General features: G+C 36.6%; 1 protein-coding gene across 2 annotated transcripts in view; it reads left to right on the top strand.

Moving 5' to 3' along the window:
* ncs1b (neuronal calcium sensor 1b) overlaps window positions 1-12,368 on the top strand; it is a 39,336-nt gene extending 26,968 nt beyond the window's left edge. For both annotated transcript variants that reach the window (XM_051903658.1, XM_051903657.1), the window contains 5 exons: window positions 5,074-5,152; window positions 8,182-8,270; window positions 8,367-8,444; window positions 9,681-9,803; window positions 11,392-12,368. In XM_051903658.1, the coding sequence (XP_051759618.1) occupies window positions 5,074-5,152; window positions 8,182-8,270; window positions 8,367-8,444; window positions 9,681-9,779 (345 nt within the window). In that variant the 3' untranslated portion in view covers window positions 9,780-9,803; window positions 11,392-12,368. The remainder of the gene's footprint in view (window positions 1-5,073; window positions 5,153-8,181; window positions 8,271-8,366; window positions 8,445-9,680; window positions 9,804-11,391) is intronic.
* The last annotated feature ends 4,106 nt before the right edge of the window (window positions 12,369-16,474 follow it).

Raw genomic sequence — 16,474 nt, 5'->3', positions numbered from 1 at the left:
ACACAGTCAAACAAGTCCCTATGTTTATTTATAAGTTTTGAAAGGCACCGCTTTTGTTAGTGAGACACATTAGCTGTGGCCTTTGTTTGCTCTTTTCTAGTAATCTGTACTATTCTGAGATGCATTTCACCTCAGGTTCACTTTTTCAGCCACCAACTCATGGTTAGTGTTGTGGAGATGGCATCAGTCTGGGCTTGTTAAGAGTTGCAGTAATGTCTTACAGAACAGACTCATTAGTCTGACTCAAGAATAGAGTTCAAAGGGGCAATACCCAGACATCACAGTTTTCGCTTTCCATGAATTGGTGCTCCAACAGTTTGACAACAGCATGAGTTTTGCATTTTGAGTGTGTTTCTACAAGTTCCCAGTCTTATTCTATGACATTATATTTGCGTTATCCTTTTTTAAATTTTATTATGTTACAGCTGCACTGTAAACCCTAATGCTCAAAATACTTAATTGTTTTGATTAGGACAAACTTAAATTGAACAAATTAGTTCAGTTAAATTGTTATGATTATTTAGAACTTTCTTTTTCTTTTGAGTTCACAGCACTACATATTTCAAGTAAACTTGAGTTGTATGAACTCATTTCTTTTAATTTAGACTAACTTAAGTTTAACTGAAACTGGGCTGGGATTTCTATTTCCCAGCATGCTTTGCCCATGGCACTCGAAAGGGAGAGTTAATGCTAAAATTAAGTGTTATATAGTGTTTTTTGTGCAAGATTAATGGTAGGGGAGATTTAGTAGTGATTAATGTTTTGTTATGCTAATTTAGAAGAGTTTCTGTTAATGTGGGTTTTTGGAGAGTTACCATCATGGTGACAAGTGCATGCGGCTTGGTTTGAGAGCAGACAAGTTACATGTTTTAAGTTGCTGTACTCATTCAGTAAGTGCTATACCATGCTATTGTTAACATGTTAGCAAATTAGCAAGTTGGCATTTTCTGAATTTTCTTATTAGGGTTTACAGTGAAGTAAATAACTCATTTGATTTGGAAGAACTCAAAATAAAAAGGTGAATTTACTAAATATTTTATGTTAATTGTTATCGAAATGTATGAGTTAGCTAACTCAGTACTTCAAGTTAGGAGCAATTAACATGCATGAGTACTACAAACTCAAAACTTGATAGTTCTGCTTACTTAAAATTGGGAACATCATAACTCAAAAAATGTGATGTAACTGATTACCTCAAATTTTTTAGGTTAGCCCAACTTATTCGGGTTTACAGTGTGTACAATGTAAAAAATGTTTGACACATCAGCTTGACACCAGAAATACTTCCGAAGTAGCAGCTCTCTTGTCCCAATTATTTAATTGCTTACACTATTATTCATTCAAAAGTTTGTTTATTCCACAAGCATAGGCGGAGCGTGTGTAAGGCTGGCCATGGGTCAAAAATTAATGGGGGCTTGGGCCAAAAATGCACCTGCACATTTAAACTAAATCTAGTAATAAAGTGAAAATGAAAATTAAATGAAAAGTGTCGATTGCAGCATTAAATTTAGATCTGCTTATGTTGCATCATACTTTTTTACGCGTTTACAGTGATGCGCACTATATCCAATCACACACGACTGTGTTGAGTTTATGAACACAATGGCCAGTCAGAGGTGTTAAGATTATAGTAATCGCTGAAACGCCGGAGTTTTGTTCAGTGCGCGAGCTGAACTGTGCACTCTGACGAATACTCTCATCATAAACTGAGAAACATAAACAGATTTGGTGATTGTGCTCTTGAGAGCGTCTAATATAAATAGGTTTTTCTATTTACAACGTATTTTGAAGCATCAAGCAGTGTAGCCAATCACAAACATCTGATGATTGCTTGAACGCAGTGGCCAATCAGATGTCTTTAAATTAGAATCCCCTCGCCACTCAAAACGCCGGAGTTTTTGTCCAGTGCTGAGGTCTGCATACTCAAATCCTCTCATTATAATTTAACTTGTAAAGAAATGTAAACATTATGTAGGCTAAATAAGATATTCTTTGTACAGTCAGCTTAATCGATTAGCAGAACTTTGTGAGATCGCGCTAAATTAAGATGAGTGACAGCTTAGTGATTATAAATGGAGCACTTTTATGCACGCTTTCTAGGCGATATATATTCCATTCAGAATTTGAAGAAAAAGTATGTTTTGCTGCATTAGGTCAGGCAATGGTTAGGCTATTTATTATTCAAACTAGCTGCCATGCCAAATCACGCATATGCTTGCCTGTTCAAATTATAGTTGTTTGTGAACAGAACCACTTTAATATCAAGAGTTTTTATGCTGAGATGTGTAGGTTATTGACGCCTAACTTCATGACATTCTATTTAAATGTGTTTTTAAGGAGGAATCGCATCTAGCCTTACCCTAGAGTTGGTTCAACCTCCGCCTATGTCCACAAGGATGAATTAGATTGATTAAAAGTGACTGTAAAGACATTGATAATGTAGATTTCTATTTCAATTTTTTTTACTTTATATTCATCAAAAAATCTTGAAAAAATATCAAGCAGCACAATTGTTTTCAACATTGATAAGAATCAGGATCTGATCTACATTATCTGAGGAAAGCTACACCCAACCCACTTCATATCAAAGAAAGATAGAACACATGAAAAAGACATATATATATAAGACAATTTCTCACTTTTAAGAGCCCTCCAAAATAAATCAGGCCCATCTACTATAAGATAAATTACTATAAGTATTTGTGAATTATACAAATTGTGTAGTTTCAGCATACACCCGCAGGGTCTGATGGGGCCCTAATGATGAGATCCAAACCTCAACACCTTGTATATGGCTGGAACAAAATCTTGACTTGATCCCCACTTTGTGCAGCTTAAGGAAACACTAAACCATTATGACCACATAACATTTCAGGCAGATCATATGAAATGCAAGTCTTGGTAGAGATATAAGTAATAATGTTTTACGTTGTGGAATACAACTCAGAGCACAATGAAAGCCATCATTCAAAGTAAGATAAAAGATGGAATATATGGCTGTCCTCCAAAACATAGTGCTCGGAATAGTGGAAGCATTGTAGGGCAACTGTTGTTATTGTTCTCCCTGAAAGACTGCATGAGACAGTGAAAGCAAATACAGTTCACAAATGTGTCTCATGGAAGGGTGGCAAGAAACTTGAGTCACCTTGAGTTTGCCTGAGGCGTGTAGGAAATGCAACAATTTGGTTTAATGAGATTCTGTGGTCTGATGAGACAAAAACTGAACCTTTGGCCCTCAAGGCTATATTTGACTGAAACTTAACACTGCATGCTAGATTCAGCTCTATAGCAGGGATTGGAAAACTCATAAGGTAGAAGGGAAAAAAATGGATTGGGATAATATAGAGGAATTCAGTAGGTCGGCTTGGACTTCATATTCCATCAGCAGGCCAGAATATTAACCACACTGTTGTAAGTTACATAAAATAATGATAGTAATAAATTTAAAATTAATTTATACTTTTTTTTATCGTTATTTGTAATTATTTTCTCTTTTTTTTTTTTTTTTTTTTTTTTAATTTTCTCTTTTATTATTTAATTTTCTCTTCTATTATTGTTTATCTTGGCATGCAAAGTTTTGTTATTAATGTTTTATTCCCAAACAGAAGTAAAGTTAGATGGAGGATGGTTGGTGCATCAAGTTGAAATCTTGTTTATAACTGGTTCTTATTAGATAAGGAATAGTTAGTATCAGTCTGACATGTAGTTTTTTTTTAACCTTGCTCTTTTGCCATTCAGCTAAATAAATATATTTGCCATTCAGCTAAATAAATATATTGTATTGCATGCTACAAAAACATCAGAGAAAATGCAAGGGTGCTTTTTATAGACTCTTATATTCACTTGTCTAGTGAGCCTTTAGTATAATCTAGTTGCTGACCTGCATAGTTACAGTTTTAATTTTTTTTTTTTTTTTTTTTTTTTACAAGCTATTTGTATTTTGTAGTTCAAGCACAGTTCAGTCTGAAATTATATATTGCAAAAATAAATAAACAGCTACGAATCAGGCAGGGTCACCTGGGCGTGAAAGCTTACCAGTGGAACAATGCTTTGATTTGACAATTTTCTTCATAGGAACTAAATGCTGTCTGTCATTGTTAGTGCCTCTTCAGAAGCCCACCAGCTCATTTTGGAGATGACAGAACACACATAGTGCCTAGGCGTGAATCATACAATAAAGTATTCAAATATTCCTTGTGGTTTTAAGAATTCTTTTAGAAGATTTTAAAGCTGTATACTAAATAACATGAAACTGCATTCATTTACCTCTCTTACACTAGAGTTTCAATCGACAAATCATAAAATGTGTCATAGCATATCTGCTGGATATTTGGCAGCAGAATGCATCTTGTAATAACTAGTGGTGCCAGCCTTTAGCCCCAAGGAAGAGCATGGGGTGGGACAGGAATAGCAGCCCACTGGCCCATTTTAATCTGCCAATCAACAGAAGGCTTTTGGGTAGCACTTTACAATAAGGTTCTATACTTTAAAATGAGTTAGTGCATTAGATATCATGAACAAACCATGAACAAGCATTTATTCTTTTAGTGTTCATTGTTACTTAATAGTGCATAATCTAATGTTACCATACACAATTTTTAGTGTTAAATGTGTGGTAACTGTTTACAATAAGGTCCTTAATGCATTAACTAACATTGACTAATGAGCAATACATTTGTTACAATATTTATTAATCTTTAACATTTATTAACATCAGTTAATAAAAATACTGTTCATTGTTAGTCCATGTTAGCTCAGGTCCATTAAATAATATTAACAGAAACTTTTGATTTTAATAATGTATTAGTTAATGTTGGAATTAACATTAACTAAGATTAATAAGTGCTTTAGAAGTATTGTTAATACTTCATGTTAACTAATGTAATTAACTAATATTATTAGTTATTTACAAATGGAACCTTATTGTTAAGTGTTACCAAATGTATTAGTGGCCTACTTTTAGAAATGAGTTTCAACAAAGTTTAATACGACCGCATTTTAAATTGTTGCTGCGTTTTGGGCACCATGATGACAAGGCAATGAAATCTCTTTTCTTTTTTTTTTTTCCCGCAGGATGGAAGGATTGAGTTCTCAGAGTTCATTCAGGCCCTGTCTGTGACCTCACGTGGGACCTTGGATGAAAAGCTCCGCTGTAAGCAAGTCTTTGATTAATAAAAGCCCATTCAAGCAAGAATCAGTCAAAAATCAGAAGCAGTGAAATACCTTTGTGAAATGCTTCATAAAACAGGAAACATTCTTAAAATACATAATCCCTGTAATGGATTTAATACATTCATTTATTTCTCTATATAACATATAGTGGCCTCGAAACATATTTGTGCACTTTAGTTACACTTAAAAATCGATGCACTTCATTTCATTAAATAAAATATTAAAGCAAGTGGCTTCTCCAAACAAATGATGCTGGAGCTTTTTATCAGAAACTCTTTATCATATTATTTTTACATGATATGTTACATGGTCATGTTATGTTTCATTGTGTTTTTGTTTATGTTCCTGTATTTCCTTTCGGTTTAGTTCACATTTCCATAGCTATTAAGTTCTCCTTGTTTGTTACCTGGCATACTGATTAATCCCACCTGTATCTTGTTTAGTTTTTTGTGTACAAGTACTTGTTCAATCCTCTGTCAATTCTCATCATAATTTAGTATAGTTAGAGTAAATATTCTTTGTGTATTCTTCTGGTTATACTCTCCATGTTTATTAAAGTATCTTTGTTAGAAATTCTGTGTCATGCATCTCTTGTCTACCACCATGGGGTATGATGAGACGCTGGGATGATGAGACTTTGAAACAGCTCTTCTGGATTGGAATGGATGACATCATCGGATAGATGCTGCTGTTGAGGGAGAATCACCTTCCTTTCATCAAGTTCATCAGTTATGCCTTGTATGTGAGGATCCTCCCTCACTGTGGGAGTCATTGAGGAAGATACCACCATCAACACCAACATGACTCTCCAGGATCCTCAACACCTCCAGCAGCCATCTCTCTGCCCACTCCAGAGATGACACATCTTCCCAGCCCGGAGTGTCCCGACATCACTGAGAGATCTCCTTGATGGACCCAGAGACAATGCCCATGCCTGCCACAGAAACAGAGCCCAAGCCAGTTCCCACTGTAGACCATAAGTTTGAGTCCCCTCCATCCCCAGAGACAGAGCCAGCCACAGTGTCCACCCCAGACACCCAGAGCCAGTCGCCGCATCCGTCCCAAGGCTGGAGCCGATTGCCAGGTCTATCAAAGAGTTAGCGCCAGTGGGACAGTCCAACATAGAGGCACTAGAGGAGCGCTGGCTCATCAATTTCACCACAGAACCATCTCCCATCCATTTCCTCACTCCTGGGCACGTCCCTCCCCAGCTCACTACAGACTTACATCATGGATGACCCAGTCCCACCCCAATGTCCTGCACATCCCATTATTACCATTATCACCACTGGCTTCGACCCTCCAGATCGATGGTTCCACCTCAGGCCTCCAGGCCCATTGCTCCACCTCAGCCTGTCAGCCCTTTGTCTCTGCTTCAGTTCTACACTTGCTCAGCTCCACCGGGCTCCTCCTGTTCCTCCTTGGTCCTCACTCCCTCCGGTGTCACCCCATTCTGCCAGGCCCTCCTGCCCTACAATGTTGCTCTGGACCATCACACTCAAGGCTTCACAGGGGTCTCCAAGGTCGATAGCTTCACCTCTGTCGTTGGCTCCAAGGCTCCTCCCTAGAGGTCCGTAATGGCTCCACATTGGCTCCTCCCTCCTTTATCGCCGCCATGGCCTTCTCCGCCGCAATCTCCTCCGGTTCCCTATCCTTCATCAATTCCTCATCCACCTCCAAGACCCCCTCCCTCCCTCCACTCTGGGACTCTGCAAAGTACAATATTTATTTATTTCAAATAAATACCACATGATTTGATGTTTTCTTTCGAATGAGTGTGAGTTTGAGTGTGATTTAAGTGTCTGAATACTTTTGGGGCCACTGTATTTTGTAAAATTGATCAAATGTGAAAGTGACACAACCTATAACCTCATTTTCTCCCTGAAATTAAACAGACTGTTTTACATATACAGATTGGGTACTGCACTCTTTCTCGCTTGACTCTTCACCCCAGGCATTGACCTGTGTTTGCACTCTGCTGTGTGAGTCGTAGGGTTGTCTCTTTGCAGGACTCTTTGTTGTAGATGAGTGGAATGAAAAAGGGCTGTATGGGTGGGACGTTCCAGAGTCCTGGAGTGAAGAGAAAGCCATAGATGGAGAGATGAAAGAGTCGCTCCTCACTGCTGTAATTACTGTGCAATGATTTGGCTCATACAAAGCATGCTTTTATCACTCAATCCTGCATCCATCATTCCTTGCAGTGCTGATAAGCTTACATGTCTGCACTCTGACAACATTGCTCTTCAATTCATAATCAAAACTCAAAAAGTCCAAGATGCTCGATGGTGCTTTTTCAGGGTTTTTCTATGCTGATTGTAATGTGTTTTGGCAGATTTAAACATGAATGCAATGCACTTTCGGTACAGTACAATTTATGGTCCTGTTGTTTTTGTTTTAGAGGCATTAGTTAAGCATTAGAGGCACAAATCCCACATTTTTATTGTGAAAATTATTATATATTTTAGATAACCTATTATCTAAAATAAAATCCACATAGCATGAAAAAAATCTGTGTTATTTTAGAATTATTTATATATTATAGTATGTATTCATATTTTTATTAACTTTTATTTTTATATTTATTTAATTTTAGTTTAAGTTTTAGTAATTTTGTTATATGCTTTGTCATTTTTATTAGTTTTTTTTATTTCTATTTAGCTTTAGTTTGTTTTTAATTCAGTTTTAGTAATTGTAGTACTTCTAATTGTAACACTAATTGTAGTACTTCAACTTATTATAAGCGTATTTTACTTCAGTTCTATTTTTCATTTGTTTTTCATCTAATATAATTTATTTCAGCTTTATTGCAATTAACGAAAACTATTTTTATAGATTTATTCAACACTAGTCTCTATTGCTTATTGATTTTTATCTAAAGGTTTGCATCAACCATTTGTTGAAAAAGAAAATTCTTACTTTAAGTGTTTCAGGCCCTATTTTGTACCCTATTTACAGAAAGTGCCATACTATTTCTTCACACATTACCGTGATTCTTGTTACACGTTTTAGGGGCCTTCAAGCTTTATGATCTTGATAACGATGGCTATATCACACGTGATGAAATGCTCAATATCGTGGATGCCATCTATCAGATGGTGGTAAGTCACCATTTATTTCAGCTGTAATTACAATCGGAACATATGGCATTCATTTAATCCCTCAGATGTCCTAAACATTACTTATATTTGTTTAAGGGAAACACAGTGGACCTTCCAGAAGAAGAAAACACACCAGAAAAGAGGGTGGATCGCATTTTTGCCATGATGGATAAGGTACAGATATGTCCATTTTTGTTTTTGACTGCAATCACACTGATCCAGTTAATAATCCAAACCAAAAATGAATGTTATTGTGCATGGGGCTGTTTGTTATATTTAATTCATTGTTTTGTTTAAAGAAATCACTTAAGCAGACTACCTGCCCAAAAATAAAATTTCTGTCATCATGCACTCATCCTCATGTCATTCAAAACCTGTATGACTTTCTTCTGAGGAGCATAAAATAAATTATTTTGAAGAATGTTGGTAACTAAACAGTTTTGGGTGCCATTGGCTTCCGTTGTATGGACAAAAATACAATAGAAGTCAATGGGAACCGAAACTGTTTGGTTATCGACATTCTTCAAAATATTTTATTTTGTGTTCAGCAGAAGAAAAAATGCATAAAAGTTTAGAATGTCTTGAGGGTGAGTACATGATTACATAATTTTCATCTGTGAGTGGACTATCCCTTTAAGACTAAGGATTTTTATGCTGTCGATCACAACAGTATTAGCAATCAACCATCACAAAACCCACCAATGAAAATCACTCATTTAGAGCTCTGATTAAGTTTACTAACAACATCCTCATCAACAATCCAGTGCAGGACAGATCAAGGATACAGTACGGAATTAGAGCTCCTATCTGTGGTAAGGCTAGCGTCAGTAACGCTGCCCTCGGGTCTATAAACGTCAGTGTGGCATGTGCTACCGCTAACATTGGAGCCTAGCATAAATGCCCACTCAAGCCCACCTCAAGCCCTGAAAGATGAGATCAGGACTTGCTAGGGAATGTTCACAGAGATGGTATGCTTTCCCATAGCAATCTCAGATCAGAATGAGTAGGGTTACTCTCAGGAGTTAGTTAATTGCTAATGCTTCTTCAAACAAGTACCACACTGAGCCACATAAGGTGAAAGAAGCATTTTCATTGTCTACTTTGCTATTAACGTTTCCTTAATGGATCAGCCTGTTAGCACTTGCCCCCTGCTGGGCATGTGAAGCAACTTAAAAGTGTGAAAGTTTTTTCCTCATGCATAATTGAAAATCCTCATGGTTGTTTTTATATATATATATAATTATCCTCTAGTTTGTAAACTGATACAACCTTCAAGTCTATTCCACATTCTTTTAAAACCTCCATGCATCTGCATATAACCACAAACAGCCTTAAAATAACACATCTAGTTGTTTGTACTCAACATATGGGACAGTTGTGATTCTAAACAATGTTTGTTTGTTTACCCAGAATGCAGATGGGAAGCTGACCCTGCAGGAGTTCCAAGAAGGATCAAAGGCAGATCCCTCTATTGTACAAGCTCTGTCGCTCTATGATGGCCTGGTATAGTAGCAGCTTGTCTTAAGGATACAGGTATGTTGTGCTGAATAGAAATGTATTTTACATTCAGGGTATCTGTTGGTTTTATTAAATCCTGACTACAGCAAGTTTCACATGTTATAATTGATTTTAGTGTACTTTCATATTCATAATCATTGGCAATTTGAACTGATGACAGTGTAAAGATAAGACTTGCACACTCAAAAACGTCTGTCAGTGAGTACCGAGAAAAGGATATAGAAAGAGATATACAGTATATTGAAATGAGGTGGTTGTTTTTCCATTTTACGTTCTAGAGTTTTATAGCCTTCGCTAAATGACAGCTGTTATTTTTGTTATTTATGTGTTTCTGGCATCAGAGTCATCTGTGCGTTCATTTGCTGGTCTTATCTTACCTCAACATATTCATATTGCCACCTTTTTTTCTACATAAAAAGCTACAAGAACAGCATTGAGCCAAAGGTTGTATATCTTTCAGAGTTGAATTGAGAAGGCCTTCTAAGTCCAATTGCTGAATTTAAACTGAATTCGTGTTGAGGTAACAAAAGGTATGCACAATTATAATTGAGATTTAAGGAAGTAGAAATAAAATTCAAATGAAATCAAAATTAAGTAATGATATGAAATTCATGTTTTTAATTAATATTATATTTACATTTATATTTCTTATATTTTTGTATAGTAATGGTCAAAAATTGCCATCTTTATACAGAATTGTATTATATTTTATACAACGGTTCGTTCTGGTTCTCGAATCTGATTGGCTGAGGTCTTTCCAGCCATGTGATATTCTGCCAGTATCGCCACAGGAACTGTTTCAGCGTGTGAATCACTCCGCTTTCAGCATTCTCACAGCGAGTGTCATGGTGGACGAGCAAACCCACCATATTTTTATAGATACTACTGTTATTTTGTAACGGAATGTAGTTTTAAGAGCTTTTTAGGCGAGAATGTAGTTGTTAAGATTTGCAATTTATATGTAAACATAGTGCCTATTTGAAAATTTGTTTAGATGCTTTCGGAGATGTGAGCTCCAGGCTGTCAGCGACTGTTCACGGCCGAATCACAGTTATGCTGATATAGAGCGATATTGCATGGCTACTTGTGTGATATTGCTTATATATTATATTATATTATATTATATTATTTTATATTATATACTTATAATATTGGTTCATTGAATACACTTATGAAATTAACATCATTTAATTTTGTTATTATTTTATATTTATTAGGATTGAATGGACCTATATAATCAATTGTTTTGACAGTATTGAAAAGAGACATTAAGATGAATATACAGTATGTGTAATAAGTTGAGGGAAAAATATATTCTATATATCAGGGGATAAATGGAGATAAATAGTCAATTATGTCATTATTTATATATTCTTTATAATTTGTGTTGAACTTCTGAAATTCCTTTATTGTGGTTAATTTCTTAGAATTGCAATTCAGTATATTCCTCTTTGTTTCATTCCAATTCAAATTCCATTTAGAACATCCTGTTGTTTAATGTGACCAATTCAGTTCAAATACCAGCTCATGAACAGAAAGTGAGCCATTTCTTGAATAAAATTACCCAACCCGCTGTGAGCATTTTTTCATGGTTGTTTTACAGGTACTGCAAAGGATCCAGTGCGGTGCCATCCCACAATTCCATGCAAGGAGAAGAGTCTTCTTCATTTGAACCCTCATTCTGGACACTTAAGACTGAAAAGTACAGGAGAGAAGAGTTCATCCTTTTCTTCTCACCACAACAAATCACATTTCGGCATACAACAGTGACAGAAAAGAAGAAAGTGTTATCCTGAAACTTTGGTGTGTGTGTGTGTGTGTGTGTGAGAGAGAGAGAGAGAGAGAGAGAGAGAGAATGGGATTTCCACAAGTGCTTGCTTTCTGCTGAACAAACACACTGGAGACTATATGGATGACACTGATTGTTACAGAAAAGCATGCTGACAAACCTAAATTATATATGTAAATATGTGTAAACATTTCATATTTTTTAATCATACTTTGCTGAGATATTGTGGACGTGGCTCTTCATGTATAATTTAAGAAACTGCTGATATTTTATTTATTTTTTGTTTACCTTGAAGTGTATGGATTGCAGCTGTCAAAAGCCTCAATGTTTTTAAAAGCTTCTTGGAATGAAAGACTTTAATCCTGTTTTGTTTTTTATTTGGAACTATGAATGTAATAGGGATTGATTTATCATATTTGCGGTATGCAGCTCTTATTGTGAAGAGTGCGCTGCTCATCTGTTGCTGGCAAAACTCACTTCTGAAGTCCTCAAGCTACTTCCTAAGCAAGGCACTGTAACCAAGCAACATGCTACACTGAACAGTTGCACCTCTGAACTGATGTAAGTACCTCTGTAATAGAGAAGCAAACAGTCCAGCATCTGCTAGTTTAAACTACACCTCTGTCTTTGTCTTTTCCTGTGTCGTTTTCCTGTCAAACAAAGCCATAGACTTAAACCATGACATTCTCTTCTTAAAGTAAGTAATTCAGTATGTGCTGGATGGGTTTGAGTGGGTCTCATGCTTTATCAGTCGCTCTCTGGCTGATGATTAAATTTGAGTCACTGCATAATTGCCTCTAATTTTATTTGCCGCTGTAAGTAAGATTAATATCTGATTTTTCCCTTTTGATATTTCAACAATGGCTGCTTCCATTTTTATCACCTTATGGTGTGTGTAGAATTGTTGTGCTCACAATTGGACAGTATTCCATAGGTGCTTAGACCTTGTATTCCATCAGCACAATGGATTTGCTGGCACTCTTTCAAAAGAATTCACTCTGGTCAATGAATACCTGATGTAATCAAGTTTGTCACCCAAAAGTGAAGCATAAATCAAATTCACCATACAAAACATAAAATAGAGGTCTCAGTCTCTGCATGTACCAGTCTTAGAGAATCAAATCACAAAGGCATTGCACTTGCCCTATTACTCCTATACTGGTATAGATTTATTGCATTTAATAAATATACAGTGCCTTGCATTTTACATATTTGTTGCAGCCTTATGCCAAGCAGCTTTAAATTACTTAAAAAAAAAAAAATACACTCCTCACCCCATAATAACAAAGACTTGTGACAATTTTTCAAACTTATTAAAAAGGAAAAACTAAATTGCATTGCATAAATATTTGTACTCTTAACTCAGTACTTCGTTGAAGCACCTTTAGAGCCTCAAGTCTTTTTGAGATCTTCTCCCCATCCAGTGTCAGGTTGGATGTGGAACATCGGTGGACAGCCATTTTCAGGTTTCTCCAGAGATGTTCGATTGGGTTCAAGCCCAGGCCACTCTTGCTTTGTCTTAGCTGTCCTTTTGGACATTGGACCCTGTGCCCATGAGGTTCTGAATGCTGTGGACCAGGTTTTTGTTAAGGATATCTCTATATTTGCTGTGTTGAGCATTCCTTCTACCCTGATGAATCCCCCAGTCCCTGCCTCTAAAAATCATCCCCACAGCGTGATGCTGCCACCACCATGCTTTATCATTGGGATGATACTGTTCTGGTGATGAGCGGTGCCTGGTTTCCTCCAGACATGACGCTTGGAACTGATTTTCATCAGACCAGAGAATCTTGTTTTTCACAGTCTGAGAGAGTCCTTTAGGTGCTTTTTTGCTAATTCCAAGTGGGTTTTCATGTATCTTCACAGGAGAGAGGCTTGAGTCTGGCCACTCTGCCATTAAGCCCAAATAAGTGGAGTGTTGCAGTGATGTTTGTCCTTCCGAAAGTTTCTCCCATCTCCACTAGAGTGACCATCAGCTTCTTGGTCACCACTCTAACCAAGGCCCTTCTCCATCGATTGCTTAGTTTGGCCAGCTCTAGGAAGAGTCCTGGTTGTTCCAAACTTCTTCCATTAAGGATTATGGAGGCTACATGCTTCTTTGAACCTTCAATGCAGAAGATTTTTTTTTTTTTTTTTTTGTAGACTTCCCCAGATCTGTTCTTTTGACCTCATGACTTGGTTTTTGCTCTAATATGCATTTTCAGTTCAATTTAATTGGATTGAACTCCAATCAAAATGTATAAACAACTCAAAGAAATCCAGTGAAATTGGAATGCTCCTGACCTAAATTTCAAGTGTCCTAGAAAAAGGTACAAATACTTATGCAATGCATTTATTTCAGTTTTTTTTTTTTTTTTTTTAAGAAATTTGCAAAGTTACCCCAAATCTGGCGTATGGAGTAAAGATTAGTGTGAAAAAAGTAAATTAAAGCAGTTTAGCATGAGGCAGCAACATAAAAAATGTGAAAAAAAATCAAGGGGTGTGAATACTTTTGCAAGGCACTCTATATTAAAATGGCTTAAAACATGTTGTATAGTTACTGTTTAAAGCTGCAGTCCGTAACTTTTTTTGGTTAAAAATTATCCAAAATAAATTTTTGAGCAAGTACATAACCCAGCCAGTGTTCAAAAGTATCTTAGCCCGATTCACAACGTTAAACTTGTAATAATGTTTTCTAATTTGAGTGGTACTGGTAGGTTTCGGGGGGAAATTCAAGCACGCCGCCATTAGTTTTTTTCACGTCTGTTTATATAAAGAATGAGTCCCAGCTAGTAGGCTGAGGCTATATCGCATGTGAGGATCTTATACAGTCTATGGTGAGGATAAACGTAGTCACACAATGCTGATGTTGTTAACATTAACAATTTGAGAACAAGTATAACAATAATAATAATTTGCACGGTTTGATGTGATATGAGCTAAGCGATCATTAGATTTCATTGGCGTGATTTATTGTAATGCTTTTTCCCCCCAGTTGGACAGAACAAAAGTGGCAGATTTGTTACTTGTTCAGATGACATTTTCCGGTGAAAATTCTTATTTTGGTCATACTTCCAAGAATCCGTATTACCTGTACAGTATCCACCAGTGCAGTGACTGACAGCCACACATTCTCCTTAAAGAATTAGATTCATCTGCGCTAAGGAGCCGTGCCGACGCACAACCCACGTAAAGATGATAGTTCCTAAATAACTGCAATTGCAGGTTTCGAACAGAGATGGCGACAAAGAGGCAAAACATACGGACTGCAGCTTTAATCATGAGAGCAATTAATTTTTTTTTTTTATTCTATTGACAACCACAAATTTTAACAGAAAGGGGAAAAAAAAATTCATCTCTTGCACAGTATAAATGGGTCGTATATATAAAATATATAGCTGTCTTTTGGGGGGGTCCTTGCTGATGAGACAATTCATAAAGCCACACACAGGTTTAGATATCAGCCAAGTCTTGTGATGGCTTGTTGCTGCCTCTTGAAAGTTCATGTCTAGCCCTGTTGTAATTGAGCTCTCATTGTGCATCTATGGCACGTCTTCCATTTCATTATGAGGTACTCAAGGCTGGTGGCCCAGTCAACGCGGCATCTGGGGCTTCTGAATCAGCAATAACTAGAAGGGTTCTCGCTGACTAAAGTAAGACAGACCTCATGCTCAGCTCGCAGGCTTAGTTTCCAGATCCAGCACTAAAACAAAACAGACTTCACACCCTAGTCACACGGGACAGCTAGAGAATAACAGTGAATAGAGGAGGACAAGAATGTATGTTTCGCACAGGCACGAATTGTTACATGAAGGGTCATAAACATGGTTTTTGCAGTGAGGTCTGGATTATTTATCCCACATTGTTAAGTGCAGCCGGGTGATGAACCAGCTGTTTGGAAAAATGACAAGACTTGGATGGAAGTTGGCAAAACAGAGTGTTAGAGTATTTCATTTTAACAGACACACTGTTTTTCTAATGGTAAACTGAAAATATGATTTTTGATTAACATTTTTGCCTTCAGTAATAAGATATTTTCATGGCTGTAAAGTAAAAAGGACACCCAAAATGTATAATTTACTCACCCTTATGTCATTACAACCCTGGCTTTCTGGAAAAGAAAAGAAGATATTTTGAAGAATGTTTCAACTTTGTTGATAGTATAATGAAAGTCAATGGAGTCCAAACAAAACAACATTGGACCCCATTAAAGGGTTAGTTCACCCAAAAATGAAAATTCTGTCATTAATTACTCACCCTCGTGCTGTTTTACACCCGTAAGACCTTCGTTGATCTTCGGAACACAAATTAAGATATTTTTGTTTAAATCCGATGGCTCCGTGAGGCCTACATAGGGAGCAATGACATTTCCTCTCTCAAGATCCATTAATGTACTAAAAACATATTTAAATCAGTTCATGTGAGTACAGTGGTTCAATATTAATATTATGAAGCGACGAGAATATTTTTAGTGCGCCAAAAAACAAAACAAAATGACTTATTTAGTGATGGCCGATTTCAAAACACTGCTTCAGGAAGATTCGGAGCATAATGAATCAGCGTGTCGAATCATGATTCGGATCGCGTGTCAAACCGCCAAACTGCTGAACTGCGGATTCGACACGCTGATTCATTATGCTCCGAAGCTTCCTGAAGCAGTGTTTTGAAATCGGCCATCACTAAATAATTCGTTATTTTTTTTTTTTTTTTTTTTTTGGCGCACCAAAAATATTCTCATCGCTTTATAATATTAATATTGAACCACCGTACTCATATGAACTGATTTAAATATGTTTTTAGTACATTAATGGATCTTGAGAGAGGAAATGTCATTGCTCCCTATGTAGGCCTCACGGAGCCATCGGATTTAAACAAAAATATCTCAATTTGCGTTCCGAAGATTAACGAAGGTCTTACG

Source organism: Ctenopharyngodon idella, chromosome 8 (assembly GCF_019924925.1).
Source record: "Ctenopharyngodon idella isolate HZGC_01 chromosome 8, HZGC01, whole genome shotgun sequence".
NCBI lineage: Eukaryota > Metazoa > Chordata > Actinopteri > Cypriniformes > Xenocyprididae > Ctenopharyngodon > Ctenopharyngodon idella.
Note: the sequence above shows the minus strand (reverse complement) of the source record. Positions and strands in the feature narration are given on the sequence as shown.